Genomic DNA, 14,887 nt, shown 5'->3' on the forward strand with positions numbered 1-14,887 from the left:
GGAAGTCCCGCCTAATACCTCCATCCAGCAAAGTCCACAACTGGCTCCTTTCTGGGATCAGAAATATTCTTTCTATTTAACCTCTGGTCAAATAAGGTATTTCATCCCAAAGTCCATTAGAGGTGACTAATGCTGAGGTTTAGACCTTTGTTTTTTGAGGCAGTCGGCACTGGTTGCTGTGAGAAGTAAAATGGAGCATAAGGCGAACGTGAGTCTCTGTCGGCTTGTGCGGGAGCTTGAGTCCTGTTGTGACTCGAGGGAGAGGTATTTTTGCTTTGACTTTACAAACCTCCTTTGGTTTCTAGGGAGAATTTCTCTGACTCATCTCTTTTTTCTGCTGCGCCGAGAATTCGGCTTTGGATTGTAACATGTAGACAATTCGATGCCTTGTTAAATAATACATGGTTATCCAAAAAGATGGTGTCTTACCGGACCTGAATCTGTTTGCGAACCAAAGGGCAAGCGCAAAGTTATTTGACAGAGTCAAGACTGTTGGTGGTGCCTGTGTGTTCAGGGAACAATGAGGGCTTGTGAGAGCCACCCGTGGGGCAGCCTCCAGTCACTCCCCCGGTATGTGGCAGACCCTGTTCAGCTGCTTTCTCAGCCCACTGCAAATCAAACACCTAAACGCAGGCTTGTAAGCTTTAAAAGAGTGAGACGTACCACCAGTTTTTCTTCCTCTGTCAAGCCCAGATAATGTAAGTGTGGCACGTGAAGTGGAGCAGTTTCAGGAGAGACTGGACCTTGCCTCCCCCCGCCATCCTCCTCCCAGCCTTCCAGAGCCCCAGCGCGGCCCTGGGAAACCAGAACACGCTGCCTTACTCTGAACCACCCGGTAAAAGCCCTGAGCCACATCTTCCAGCGTGCCAGGAGGAATAATCCTGACGATTGAACTTCGTGTTATAAGGGGAAGTGCTTTGTAAACGCATCCCTCATCTCCTGATCTAATCCTTTGCCTCCATAGAACGAGATCAGACAGAGCCCTCGTCTGAAAGCTGGGAGAAAGGGCTCCTGAGGGTGCTTTCTCATCAGTGACCCAAGGAAAATGGGTTTGATACGGAAAAATTATCATGAAATTTTGAGGTTGGTTCAGTTCAGCTGCTGAGCTGGCAAATCAACTACTTGCCCATCCCTTGCAATGTACGCTATGAAAAAGGTTTCACCCAGCCTTTTTTCTTCCCTATAGGTGTCACTCTTGAGTTTAATGTGAAAGTATTCATTCATCTCCGATATTTTATCCAGACATCACCTGATTAAGTTAGGACATAAAATTTTCTTTGGGGCCATATTACATAATACACCCAACCTTAATTTCTCTGTGAAGGTATATCTCATTTTTTCCACCTAGCTTTCAGTACAATATTCACAGACCAAGGAGATTGTTGGACACAGTTTTCTTTGCATTGCAGAAAAGTAAAGATTTATTAGAGGCATTGTTATCAGCAGAAAGATCACAAATTGCACTGCAGAGAGGTGTCTGTAGATACAGTGACTGCAGATGAAGAACAATGTAAAAAGGAAGCAGATATTTTAGGAGAGTCCTAGAAATTAGTCATCTCAGCTTGGTGGGTCACGTTTGTAGAGCAATGTCTGCGTTGGGCCGGGGGACAGTGCTCCCTCTGGGTTTCTTAACACACTCTTGACTGTCCTGTGGAACAAGAGGGGAAAGCATTACTCTGAGGGGGAAATCAGGAGTCTCCTGCAGCACTGACATTTCCATGTAGCCGTTATTTACATGTCCATCCGTGTCAGCAAAAGCGTGGGAGAGGATCTCAGCCTGGGTGTGTACCTGAGGCTGAGACACCTTGGAATGAAGGGATTTGACTGTGAATGGTTTAATCCCCGTTGCAATGGCAAGCGTGGAAGCCATAACAAAAGGGATAGTATTAACAGGAAAAGAGATGAAACACAAAATCTGAAAGCCACGGGGACAGGATACATTAGGAACTGCTTTGGAAGATGTTTCTTACCTGCCTTGTCACCAGATTGCCCGTGAGAGTAGGAAGTGGAGGAATAGGAGTGGGAGGACATTCCCCCTCCTTGGAGAGCTCCTTGAGCCGTTCTGTGCAAGGAAAGGAGTTTTAATGAGGGGAATGATAAATACGTTCATAGAGAGACATACTGTAACGTAACGTGCAGTGCATGTAACAGCCTGGCTTTTCCTGGACCTTGCAAATATATCTTTATATTTTTCTTTTTATTCCTTTCAGCTATATTTTCCTAGAAAGTTGTAGCAGCAGAAATGACAAAAGGCTGTAGAAGTATGATTCTCCCCTCACAGTCTGGCTGTGCTGGCTCCTTTCCTGGCAGAAGGTGATAAATTACAGATTGGTTTTGCAAAGCGATTCCTCTCATGGAATTCCCTCTGCACAAACGGGCCAGGAGGCACTGGTTCAGTGCCTGTGTTTCCCTCTGAGTTTGATGTCCTTAATAAGTTTATGATATATGCATTTCAATGCGAGTGCTGTGAAAAAATCTATTGTATTTAGATTTCAACTACAGACTGATAAAACATTCTACTCTGTCTTCTGAGAGTCCCAATAGAGAAATGATTATGACACATTTTATCCCCTTATCTGCAAACAGAATACGTACACAATGTCTTGCTGTCCTTCCTGCAGCAGTGCCCGGTACTGAGCGATCTCCTGCTCCAGGCGGCTCTTGATGCCCAGGAGCATCTTGTACTCCTGGTTCTGATTCTCCATCTCACAGCGGATATTGGCCAGCTCCTCCTCCACAGAGTTCACCTGCGCTTGGATTTGTTGCAGCAGGAAGCCATAGCGAGATTCGGTTTCTGCCAAGGAGTTTTCCAGAGAGGTTTTCTGGAAGTGGAAGTGCAGGAGTTTAGGACCAGAGCTCTGCCCGTCCCTGCCCGTTCCGGGGAGGGAAGGCCCCCCGCGATCCTGCCCCACGTACCGTGCTGAGCTGCGCCTGCAGTTCGATCTCCAGGTTCTGCGTCTCACGTCTCAGCTCGGTGAGCTGGTGGCTGCTTGTCTGGATGTCCTGGCTGCTGGAAGTGACCTGTCGATTGACTTCTTCAATCTGCAGGAGACAAACGCCAAAACACACTTTCTGAGTGAGGAAATCCCCTCAGGGAGCAGATTTGCTGATGGCAAACAAAGGCAGCCGGGGAGCCTCCCCCTGTCACCCTGTCCCCGTCGAGGACAGCCCGGTCAATGCTCCGTAGATCCTGCCGTTCCATCCCCCTTTGTAGACCAGGGCTGGCCTGCTGCCCCTCTGCCCTGCAGTCTTTCCCCAGCAGCTCTTCCCTGTCCGTTCCCCAGCCGGGGCCAGCGAGGTGCGCATGAGCAGCGCCCCCTTTAGCCCAAGGCTTTGCGTGCCCCGTCCCAGGGTGTCTGGTTTTCCCAGAGGAGGAGACTCTGCTTTGTGCCTCGGGACGTACCTTGACTTCGTACCACTGCTCGACCTCTCTGCGGTTCTTCTCGATGATCTGCTCATATTCGTTTCTCAGGTCGTTCAGGATCTTTGTCAGGTCTTCGCCAGGGGCAGCATTGACCTCCACGCTCACATCACCACCGGTCTGAGACTGGAGCTGCCTCATTTCCTGCAGAGAGGCCAAAGAGAGGAACAAAGAGCACAGGTCATTTCCTTTGTTGGGGACGGTGGGCAAAGCGGTGTCAAGGTTCAAAGGAATGACATTCATGGGACATAAGGCTGAATTGATTTGACATGTAACCGTGGGAACCCTGAAGAATCAAGGACTATGTCTTGGTCGTGCTATTTATCATTAGATCCTACCTCCTCATGGTTTCTCTTGAGAGCAATCAGCTCATCCTTCAAGGACTCCAGCTCGGATTCCAGTGAAGACCGAGTGCGAGTCAGGTCATCCAGGAGATTTCTTAAGCCGTTAATATCAGCCTCCACAGTCTGACGAATGACCAGCTCATTCTCATACCTGTAGCAAAGAAAGAAGCATTACACATTAATTTCATTATAATGCATAGGCTTTGTCATACCACCTGGGGCAGGGGATCATCACCTGCATTCATGAATCTCATAAAATTAATGACACGAAAGATGCGAGGTTCAGGAGAGGTACTCACTTCATTCGGAAGTCATCAGCAGTCATCTTGCTGTTATCGATGTCCAGAACCAGTTTGTTATTGTCCACAGTGGCAGAAATGATCTGCAAAAGGGGAAGTTGGAGAGGAGTCCGTTTGTGTTCAAGACACCCAGGGCAAGAAGAAAGAAGACCGAAAGCTTTGATGGGATGTTGTTGCGGCTCTTTCCTGCAGTAACGCAGGGGCCACAGACAGTTGTTGAACCGCTGTGACACAAGGACTGGTGTGTGCAAGATTTTGGCTTCCCCAAATATTTTGATGAAAGAAGACATTGATGGGGGAAAGAACAGAAGGCCATTTTTGCTGGGAGATCACCAACACCTGTGGGTTTCTGCTCTCTGGGTGTATAAGGAATTGAAGTCTTTGTCCCTGATACTGTAATTCCACTCATTATAAAAAAAGCTAAGGAAGGCCTTAGTCCTCCCATCTGGTCTGCGTAGGAGTGTGCAGAGACCAAGGGAGTTCAGGTCTTGCAGTCCAGGTGCTTTGGCTCAGCACCCATCCAGCTGAACTGGGTGGGAGCAGCAGGAAAGACTGGAAACCACACACGCCTGGTTTGGAGGCACCTGTAGAAGGTGGGATTTCAGATCCGTGCGCCAGCATGTGTGGGCCTGATGGAGCGCTCCCTGATGCCTTGGGCTGTGCCCCCAGAGCACATCCCTTTGGCTCGTGGGGTGCTGTGGGGGTTTGCCCAGCCCAGAGTTGGGAGGCGCAACTCAGCAGGGGTCTGCCCATGATCCCACCAGCAAGGTGATCCAGCAGCTCCCTCCCACCCAGAGGGAAGGGGGACATTCTTACAAGTGGGACCAGCATGTGGGAATGGAGCCACATTAGTCAGGGTGCTCCTACCTGATTTTGGAGTTGTTCGATGGTCTGGTAGTAGGAAGTGTAGTCCTTGGAAACGCTGGGAGCTTGTTTCCTGTACCACTCCCGGATGTGGTGCTCCAGCTGAGCATTTTCCTCTTCCAGCCTTCGCACCTTGTCCAGGTACGTGGCCAGGCGGTCATTGAGGTTCTGCATGGTGACCTTCTCATTGCCGCTCAGAAGGGTGTCCCCCCCAGCACCAAAGCCTCCTGCAAAACCACCACCAAAGCCTCCTCCCAGGCCACCACCAAAGCCACCACCAAAGCCACCACCAAAGCCTCCACTGAAACCACCAGCAAGGCTGCCAGCACTCATGCCCCCTGTGTAGCCAATGCCACATGCTCCCCCGCCATAGCTTCCTCCACCTGTCACCGAGGAGGCGTATCGCCGGCAAGAGACGGAGGAACTCCTTCCACTACCGCCACCACAACCACTGCCACCTCCACCGCTCCTGTAAGAGGTGGTTGTTCTCTTGATGCTGCAGCTCATGGTTGAAAGAATCAGGAATCCAGCCCCAAAAGCAAAGCCCGCTCACAGCCTGGTACAGAAAATCAGAGTGCAGCCTCCTGTCCTCGCTGGTGGCTCTTTATACGGTGTTGGGTGGGTGTCACCTGGAAGGCTGTCCAGCTTCCCATGACGTTTGCCAGCCTTAGTGCTCATGCTGAAAGTGATGTGCTAAGGGGAATTTCTTTTGGGGCTTGGGACAGCCCTCCCCGTGGGTATTGTCTTTGCCTGCTGATTCACACAGAGCATGCACTGCAATTTCAGGTGGGTGGCTGTGTGTTAGATTTTGTTGCAGATAATATGTTGCTGGCTAATTAGTGAGTGAGGCTCATTTTACTGGTTCCTCTTTGTTCTTAGTAGTCATTTTTTGTCCTGAAAGCGGGTGGTGAAAGCACCACCTAGTTACTCTGTTGTAGTTTTGGAGTTGGAGAGATATGAACTCATACACCCTGTGAGTCTTGTCTTGTTTTACCTGTAGAACTGTCAGTAACTCACACTTCTGGAAATGGAATCTCTAAGAATTTTGGTCCTTCCCTACAAAGAAAGCTCGTGTGGGTACTGTCTTTCAGAGTGTTTAGTGGTAAATCTCAATAGAATAAACCTTGGAGACAAAATACTCCTCCTTTTCTCACCAAATGTTGGGAGTATAACGTCCAGGAAATAATCCTGTGTCTTGCACAGAGGAATGGACATGCAATAATGGAATTTCAAAGTTGTGAGTTTTTGTATTGTACTTTGTGCAATTTTCAATAACTCAGAGATGATTTTAAACTGCAATAGATGTCTAGAATCTATAAGGCATCACTGGGTCTGTCTTGAGAGAAGAGAGCAAAAGGATTCAGCTTTCAGCCCAGTTTTGCTAGGTGCTAGGAGGCAGAGGTGCTGATCAGCTTGCTCTCAGGGAAGGAGGTACCAGGGCTATTCAAAATACAGGACAATCCCGTTGTCCACATAGGAAAGGACATGATCTGGTTTTGAGTGTATTTGGGCTGGAAAGTAAGGGGAGCTTTTTGTCTGTGGGAGGCAGAAGAGTCTGGAAGGTGCTTCCATTGAAGGAGCTTTGGATGGAAAAGAGAAACTGTTTTGAGATTGACCGTGACCAATTGGTGGAGGGGCTTCTATCCCCTATAGCAGGGACCCGGCCGGGAGGAGCCAGCAGATTCCCCTTGCCTTCTGTCTTTTGTCTCTCTAACACTGCAGGTGTCTCTCCAGCACTGCTGATTACAGCATTTCTGTAAGATAACAGGATGTGATGACCCCTTCTTTGGAAGTGAAATTTTACCTTTGAAAAACTTGTAGAAAACAAATGTTGAGCCTGAAAGACAAGGGGCCTCTTCAAGTGAGAGTTAGACTTTGAGAGGAATTCATCCCTATTTGGGGGTTAAACAATACTATTTCTTTTTGCTGTTGGTTTCTTCGTTTTTGATCTCTCTCACACACAGCTTGCCGTTGTGGCTGGAGCAACATTTTCTCTCTCAGCCACAATGATTATGAGACCCATGAAAGTTCCTAATGTGTGTTCTGGCTGGCTGGGGAATCACAGAAAGGCACTTACCCTCTTTCTTGATCTCCCTACATACATTTTCATAGATGTGCTGAAGATAATGTAATACTTTGATCTTCATAATTATGATTGTTCTTTTATTGGTAGCTCTCTAATTATCTGCACATCAGAACCAGTGCTTTGCATATGTTATTGAGACTGAGTCATCATTATTAAAAAATAAAAATTATTTTCTCACAGGGTGTGATTCCTTAGTCATATTTTCCTCATTAGATTGTTGAAATGCACCTTTATTCTTCCCTATGAGATGTTTATTGCTGATTGGCATTAATGCCAGAGGTGTTGATTTTGTATCTCCTTCTCAGCAGCGTTGCATCATAACATCTGACCCAACAATTCCCAACATTTCCCAATGCTGTAATTTCATACCATCAACAGACACTTTGTCTCTTTGTCTCTCTCTTTTTTTTTTTTTTTGAATAGCAGATCCAGCTGTGCTTACTGCTGCTCACTGCTCTACCTGCATCACAGAGGAACTTTAGACTTTGTTCTGTACCTCATGGGTATTTCCATGTCTCCTTGAGGTTTTAGTCCACCCTCCTGTGGATGCAGCTCTGTGGCCTGAGCTGGCTGAGTTTGGACACACTGATTTGCTTCACAAGCCAGAAGAGCCAGGTCTCTTATGGTGCCATTAACGTTCATAGCCCTTGTGAGGACAGAGGAAGGTCAGACAGCTTCTGTTGTAGGGGGTATGGAGGCTCCTCAGCCATTTGACGAGACTGTTCGAGCTTTGAAATTGTATCTTCCCCTGGGAGGCTTTTTGCTCATAATGCATCTTATGAACCTCAGTAAATCAGAAACATTTGTTTGAAGTAACAGCGTTCTGAAGCCTTTCCAGGTGCTGTTTACTCCCTGGAGAAATTGGATGTGGGGCCACAAACAGATACTCCCAACTGGCGAAAGAAGCAAAAGCAGTTGGTGGTTTTCACAGACGCTATGATGCCATTACTGGGTATATGTCTTTAGTCACACAAGAGGGAGAGAACAACCTCAGAAACAATTAGTGGTAATTAATTGTTCTACAACAAATGAGTCAACTGTGGTCTTGGTAAGAAGATTGCTACTCCCCTGAGTTTCATCAGGAGCTCCACCTGGGCATTCCTCATCCATCGCCCACCACCTTCATCCATTGCGCATCCATCGCCCATCCATCCTCATCCATCGCTCATCACCCTCATCCATTGCCCATCCATCCTCGTCCATCGCCCATCACCCTCATCCATCGCCCATCACTCACCTCTGCATTTCCTCAGCTTGTTCAGAGATGAGCCATTTCCGTAGCCCCAGATTCTATTCTTATTTTTCTCTTATGTGACTCCCTGGGATGGACCTTTATACCTTGTACATGTGTGGACCTACAGAAAATCCTATTAAAGGGGAGCTACTTTAATTCTACAGTCTATCTAATTGAGTTCAGTAGCCCTTCCTATCACTGAAAAAGGAAAAGTTTAGAAGTAGTTCCCAGGAGAAATTAAGCTCTTCCAGTGGAGCAATCCTTTCCTGTTCTCTTTCTCTCTGCCCTCTAGAATATGCTGTTATTATCAGTGACGTTAACATTGAATTCTGAATTCCTCCCTGCCAAAGCCCTTTTTTTTTTCCTTCCCATTGATCTTTTCAGAACATTAAGCAACTGTATTTCTTTTTCTAAGAACTGTGGGTGAAGTGAAGCAAGTGCCAGAGCAGACGGTGAGACCAAGATACCTGATCGAACAGATTACAAGGTTTCTGGAGCATCCCCCAGGCCGAGACGATGGCGGTGAGGCTGCCGTGCTCTCGGCGTGTCTGTGGCCTGTTCCTCACGTGTTCCCCATACAGCCCTCACCCCACATGTGGAAGACTGTATTTTTGATCATTCTGATACTTTTCTGTGCTTCCAGAAGATCAGAAGGAAGCAAAATAACCTTTCAGCACTTATTTATATGCAATTGTAGTTCGAGTTTCCATAATCCTGCCTCAAAAAAGGTCTCTTCTGAACCTGTTTCGGCTTTGTTAAGCACAGCTGAGGGGTGAATGAATCCCGGCAGCCTTTGCAGAGGAAAGTCATGTTTGCATTTGCTTTATGTCACTTTCTATACTCTTAAAACCTGAAATTAGCTTTTTTTTTTCCTCTGGAGAAGGGCTTTTGTTCATACAAATTCCTGATGCTGGACTGGAAAAGGTCGGTCTGGAAACCCAGTTTTTCAACACAAATAGAAAGAATCTCTTCTTTGTGGATTCTTCCTGCAGTTACGGTCCTGTGATGGCAGAGCCAAGCCACATGGTGACTGAGAGAAGACCTAACCTAAATAATACTCTTGTGAGTTGTTTGTGATGAGAAAACCTTTCATTTTGTTACCTGAACAGAACAATACCTCAGTCTCAGATGAACCAGCAAATACTAGAGCCCAGATGTGACAGGTAGGGAAGGGGACAACGGGCACTTATTGAACCTGGCTGACTTTGTCCATCTGATGGACGGTTATAGATTGAAAGGGGGCTTCATTGTCATCTTCAGAAAGCAAAATATGTATGAAATAGCTGTTCTAATTTACCATTGCCCTCTCATTTCCAATTTTATTGCATATTTTATCTTCTTAAGCAGAAAAATAGAGTATAGGAAATACTTTCAGTGGATGAAAGGTGTGTCTCATTCCTCTTGAGGCCTAATATCAGCCAGTTGAGTGGACTGACAAAGACTGCACTCTTGGTATCATGTTGGTGTTTAAATTGAAATTTCTAGCATAAAACACAGGACTGGTTTTGGTGCGTGACACTGAAGGAAACAGGCACATTGCCTCGATGGCTGTATTTCCTAACTTCAGTGATACGTAATTCTCTGCGTAGTCAAAGGTGTAGAAATAGGTGATGTCAGGAATGCCGTACGCACTGGAACACCTCTCCTGAGTCACACCTTCCCGCGGGAACTGCCGCTGGGATGCCCTGAGTAAAGCCAGAGATTAATGGGCTCAGATGAGCCACAGCAGTGCATTGAGCAGTTTAGTACATTAACAGTTAATTAAATAATTCAGAGAGTTGCCCATCATTGGTATTTCCTTTCTCCTTTCACTCCCATCACTCAGCTTGTCTTTAGCAAAAGGCAGCAAGGCAAGGGGGCAGAAAGCCATCCCTTAGTAGCCATTAGAAAACAAAACGGCAAATGGCTTGTAATTTCACAGGAAGGAGGAGAATTGTGCAAAGAATGGATTTCTGTTTTCAACCTTATACCTCTTGCTTTTGAGCAGGGAGTTCTGGCAGTTCCCGTGGGTGGAGCTGGGGAGACGTCACACCTCATGCAGCCTTCGTACAGCCGTGCTCAGAAACAGTGACATTTCCTTTTGCTCAGTGGTATTGTCTCGCCATGGTGTCCATTTTCTTAGTGCAATCCAGATGGTTCTGAGGCTGTGCTACAAAGTACGGTAGCACAAACTGTATTTGATTGGTTAAGCTTGATAAATACCCGCTCAAAGTCTGTTAAATTAAATGTCTCAGACACATTGGTTTTATTTGCTTTGCAGAAGTAAAGTTTTATTAGCAGCAGGGTTATCAGCAGAATTGAATCACAGAACCCATCGCCAAAGACACATTGGGTGGGAGAAGCATTGTGGAATGGAAGCAGGGCCAATGGGCAGGGGACGAGGTGCTCCTTCCGCGTCGTTCTGGTTCCATCAGCGGGGCTGCAGAAGCGCTGGGTTGGGTCTCTTGTTGTCCGTGTCTAACGCCTCTCGGTCAGAGGGAGCCGGCATCACTGCTGGGGCTCTAGCACACCCTCGACTGTCCTGTGTAAAGACAGAGCAAATCGTTGCCTTCAAGGGAATCTGGTATTTCCAGCTGAACTGAATTCTCTCACCCAATGTGCTGTGTTAGCAAGGGAAGCTCGGAGGCTCCAAGCCCAGCAATACCTAAGGCACTTTCTCAGAACTCTATTTTTTTGTTGCAATGAGCAAAAAAGTATACCCCATCCTGGAAAGTTTATAATCTGTGGTTTATATTTAGGTGGAGGGAAGGGCAAGACTTACTGTATTTTAACTCCTGATTCCCCCATGACAGAGTCAATGAGGTTCTCTCACTCTGGGGCTACTGGAGCTGGGGTTCTTGCCTAGCCCAAAATACAAAACCTTTTCCTGACAAAATATATTGTTCTCACTGGGGTAGATGTGACCCACTAATGAACATACCCTTACAATGCATTGTCTTACCTGTCATGTCACCACACTGGGAATGAGAGTAGGAAGTAGAATACGAATGGGAGGATTTCCCACCTCCTTGGAAAGCTGCTTGGGAGGCACTGCAAAAGGAGAGCAATTAATTCACCAAAAATCCACTGAACACTGAATATTCAGTCAAAAAAGCTGTTGATGTAGCTCCATGGACAACAAGTCTCTATTAGCAATTAAGTACAACACATTTCTTTTTGTTTTATTGGTATAACACGGAATACGTACACAATGTCTTGCTGTCCCTCCTGCAGCAGTGCCCGGTACTGAGCGATCTCCTGCTCCAGGCGGGTCTTGATGCCCAGGAGCATCTTGTACTCCTGGTTCTGACTCTCCATCTCACAGCGGATATTGGCCAGCTCCTCCTCCACAGAGTTCACCTGCGCTTGGATTTGTTGCAGCAGGAAGCCATAGCGAGATTCGGTTTCTGCCAAGGAGTTTTCCAGGGAGGTTTTCTGGAAGTGGAAGTGCAGGAGTTTAGGACCAGAGCTCTGCCCGTCCCTGCCCGTTCCGGGGAGGGAAGGCCCCCCGCGATCCTGCCCCACGTACCGTGCTGAGCTGCGCCTGCAGTTCGATCTCCAGGTTCTGCGTCTCACGTCTCAGCTCGGTGAGCTGGTGGCTGCTTGTCTGGATGTCCTGGCTGCTGGAAGTGACCTGTCGATTGACTTCTTCAATCTGCAGGAGACAAACGCCAAAACACACTTTCTGAGTGAGGAAATCCCCTCAGGGAGCAGATTTGCTGATGGCAAACAAAGGCAGCCGGGGAGCCTCCCCCTGTCACCCTGTCCCCGTCGAGGACAGCCCAGTCAATGCCCTGTAGATCCTGCCGTTCCATCCCCCTTTGTAGACCAGGGCTGGCCTGCTGCCCCTCTGCCCTGCAGTCTTTCCCCAGCAGCTCTTCCCTGTCCGTTCCCCAGCCGGGGCCAGCGAGGTGCGCATGAGCAGCGCCCCCTTTAGCCCAAGGCTTTGCGTGCCCCGTCCCAGGGTGTCTGGTTTTCCCAGAGGAGGAGACTCTGCTTTGTGCCTCGGGACGTACCTTGACTTCGTACCACTGCTCGACCTCTCTGCGGTTCTTCTCGATGATCTGCTCGTATTCGTTTCTCAGGTCATTCAGGATCTTTGTCAGGTCTTCGCCAGGGGCAGCATTGACCTCCACGCTCACATCACCACCGGTCTGAGACTGGAGCTGCCTCATTTCCTGCAGAGAGGCCAAAGAGAGGAACAAAGAGCACAGGTCATTTCCTTTGTTGGGGACGGTGGGCAAAGCGGTGTCAAGGTTCAAAGGAATGACATTCATGGGACATAAGGCTGAATTGACTTGACATGTAACCGTGGGAACCCTGAAGAATCAAGGACTATGTCTTGGTCGTGCTATTTATCATTAGAACCTACCTCCTCATGGTTTCTCTTGAGAGCAATCAGCTCATCCTTCAAGGACTCCAGCTCGGATTCCAGAGAAGATCTAACCAGAGTCAGGTCATCCAGGAGATTTCTCAAGCCATTAATATCAGCCTCCACAGTCTGACGAATGACCAGCTCATTCTCATACCTGTACCAGAGACAAGAGGGACAGAGAAATGGGGAAATGAGATGATGACGGTCAATTGGACACATCTTTCCCAGATCAGTATCCCAATACAACCTGAAGACTCAGTAACACCAGTGGGGCAGTGCTGTCTTGTCTCTTGAGATTGAGCTGGATTGAAAAGACATGTGAGGTTCACAGAGAGGTACTCACTTCATTCGGAAGTCATCAGCAGTCATCTTGCTGTTATCGATGTCCAGAAGCAGTCTGTTATTGTCCACAGTGGCAGAAATGATCTGCAAAAGGGGAATTTGGAGAGGAGTCTTTCTGCGGTCAAGACACCCAGGGCAAGAAGAAAGAAGACCCAAAGCTTTGGGCAGTTGTTGCGGGTCTTGGCATTGTTTCCTGCAGTAGTGCAGGGGCTCTATGACAGGGCAACACTCCAAATACACTTTTCAAGAAAACTCAGGCTATCACAGACCCTCCTCCCAAATCCGTACTCTTTGCTTCTCCATCTCAAGTTAGAGAGAGTTCTCCATGTGTCCTAAGGAATGTATCAAGCCCTTTCCCTGTAATGTGCTTCTTCATGGCCTATTAACTCTATATTTTTTGGTACCAATTTAACCTAATTGTAAGGGAGAGCCTTGGTCCTCCCATCTGGTCTGCGTAGGAGTGTGCAGAGACCAAGGGAGTTCAGGTTTTGCAGTCCAGGTGCTTTGGCTCAGCACCCATCCAGCTGAACTGGGTGGGAGCAGCAGGAAAGACTGGAAACCACACACGCTTGGTTTGGAGGCACCTGTAGAAGGTGGGATTTCAGATCCGTGCGCCAGCGTGTGTGGGCCTGGTGGAGCACTCCCTGATGCCTCAATCTGTGCCAGAGCCAGAGGGAAGGGGGACATTCTTACAAGTGGGACCAGCGTTATTCGGGTGCTCCTACCTGATTTTGGAGTTGTTCGATGGTCTGGTAGTAGGAAGTGTAGTCCTTGGAAACGCTGGGAGCTTGTTTCCTGTACCACTCCCGGATGTGGTGCTCCAGCTGAGCATTTTCCTCTTCCAGCCTTCGCACCTTGTCCAGGTACGTGGCCAGGCGGTCATTGAGGTTCTGCATGGTGACCTTCTCATTGCCGTTCAGGAGGATGTCCCCCCCAGCACCAAAGCCTCCTGCAAAGCCACCAAAGCCTCCACTGAAGCCACCAGCAAGGCTGCCAGCACTCATGCCCCCTGTGTAGCCAATGCCACATGCTCCCCCGCCATAGCTTCCTCCGCCTGTCACCGAGGAGGCGTATCGCCGGCAAGAGACGGAAGAACTCCTTCCACTACCACCACCACAACCACTGCCACCTCCACCGCTCCTGTAAGAGGTGGTGGTTGTTCTCTTGATGCTGCAGCTCATGGTTGAAAGAATCAGGAATCCAGCCCCAAAAGCAAAGCCCGCTCACAGCCTGGTACAGAAAATCAGAGTGCAGCCTCCTGTCCTCGCTGGTGGCTCTTTATACGGTGTTGGGTGGGTGTCACCTGGAAGGCCATCCAGCTTCCCATGACGTTTGCCAGCCTTAGTGCTCATGCCAAAGGTGATGTGCTAAGGGGAATTGTGTCTGAGGCAAGTCTAACGCATTACTGTTCCCTTCAGGTATGCCTGTGTTGATTCACACAGAGCATGCACTGTAATTTTATGTGGGTGGCTCTTCGTTGGATATTTTGTTGGATAATATGATATCTTACAGCTTCTATTAATCTGGCAATATATCGCTGGTAAGAGGAGTTAATGAAGGCTCCGCCTTGCTTGTCTGTCTCCTTCAGTCTTCCGTGTGGTGAAACTCAGTATTTCAGCTTTTGTCTTCCTCCTCTGATCACAGACAATGATTCATACGACCCGCAGCCGCCGAGGGATTCTTCAGTCATTAATTTATTCAAAATTTACATTAGCTATTTAGAAATCTACTTTAATTTTCTGAAATAAACTATTAATTTTTAAAACTTCATTCCCATGTCTGCTAGAGAAGAGAATTTTGCACTGAATTTTTTACTCTGTGTCACTGCTTATGTTGGGGAAGGTCCTGCTGGGATTTCACTTTTTCTGAAAGTGCAGGATGGTGATTTCAGTTATTTTTCTTGTTGAAGAAAACTGGGTGTCAGAGAGCTATTAATTTTATTT

General features: G+C 47.8%; 2 protein-coding genes across 2 annotated transcripts; both read right to left on the reverse strand.

The window, feature by feature from the left end:
* Positions 1-1,628: 1,628 nt before the first annotated feature.
* On the reverse strand, positions 1,629-5,435 carry LOC141474679 (keratin, type I cytoskeletal 19-like). The gene is made up of 9 exons (XM_074162695.1): positions 5,240-5,435; positions 4,932-5,179; positions 4,065-4,147; positions 3,760-3,916; positions 3,404-3,565; positions 2,917-3,042; positions 2,596-2,822; positions 1,971-2,062; positions 1,629-1,648 (listed from the first exon to the last, which is right to left on the reverse strand). The coding sequence occupies exons 1-9, from the start codon at positions 5,433-5,435 to the stop codon at positions 1,629-1,631; spliced, it is 1,311 nt and encodes a 436-aa protein (XP_074018796.1).
* A 5,314-nt stretch (positions 5,436-10,749) lies between these two features.
* LOC141474671 (keratin, type I cytoskeletal 19-like) lies at positions 10,750-14,125 on the reverse strand. The gene is made up of 8 exons (XM_074162682.1): positions 13,670-14,125; positions 12,946-13,028; positions 12,600-12,756; positions 12,244-12,405; positions 11,757-11,882; positions 11,436-11,662; positions 11,190-11,278; positions 10,750-10,769 (listed from the first exon to the last, which is right to left on the reverse strand). The coding sequence occupies exons 1-8, from the start codon at positions 14,123-14,125 to the stop codon at positions 10,750-10,752; spliced, it is 1,320 nt and encodes a 439-aa protein (XP_074018783.1).
* Positions 14,126-14,887: the final 762 nt, after the last annotated feature.

Source organism: Numenius arquata, chromosome 23 (genome assembly GCF_964106895.1).
Source record: "Numenius arquata chromosome 23, bNumArq3.hap1.1, whole genome shotgun sequence".
Lineage (NCBI taxonomy): Eukaryota > Metazoa > Chordata > Aves > Charadriiformes > Scolopacidae > Numenius > Numenius arquata.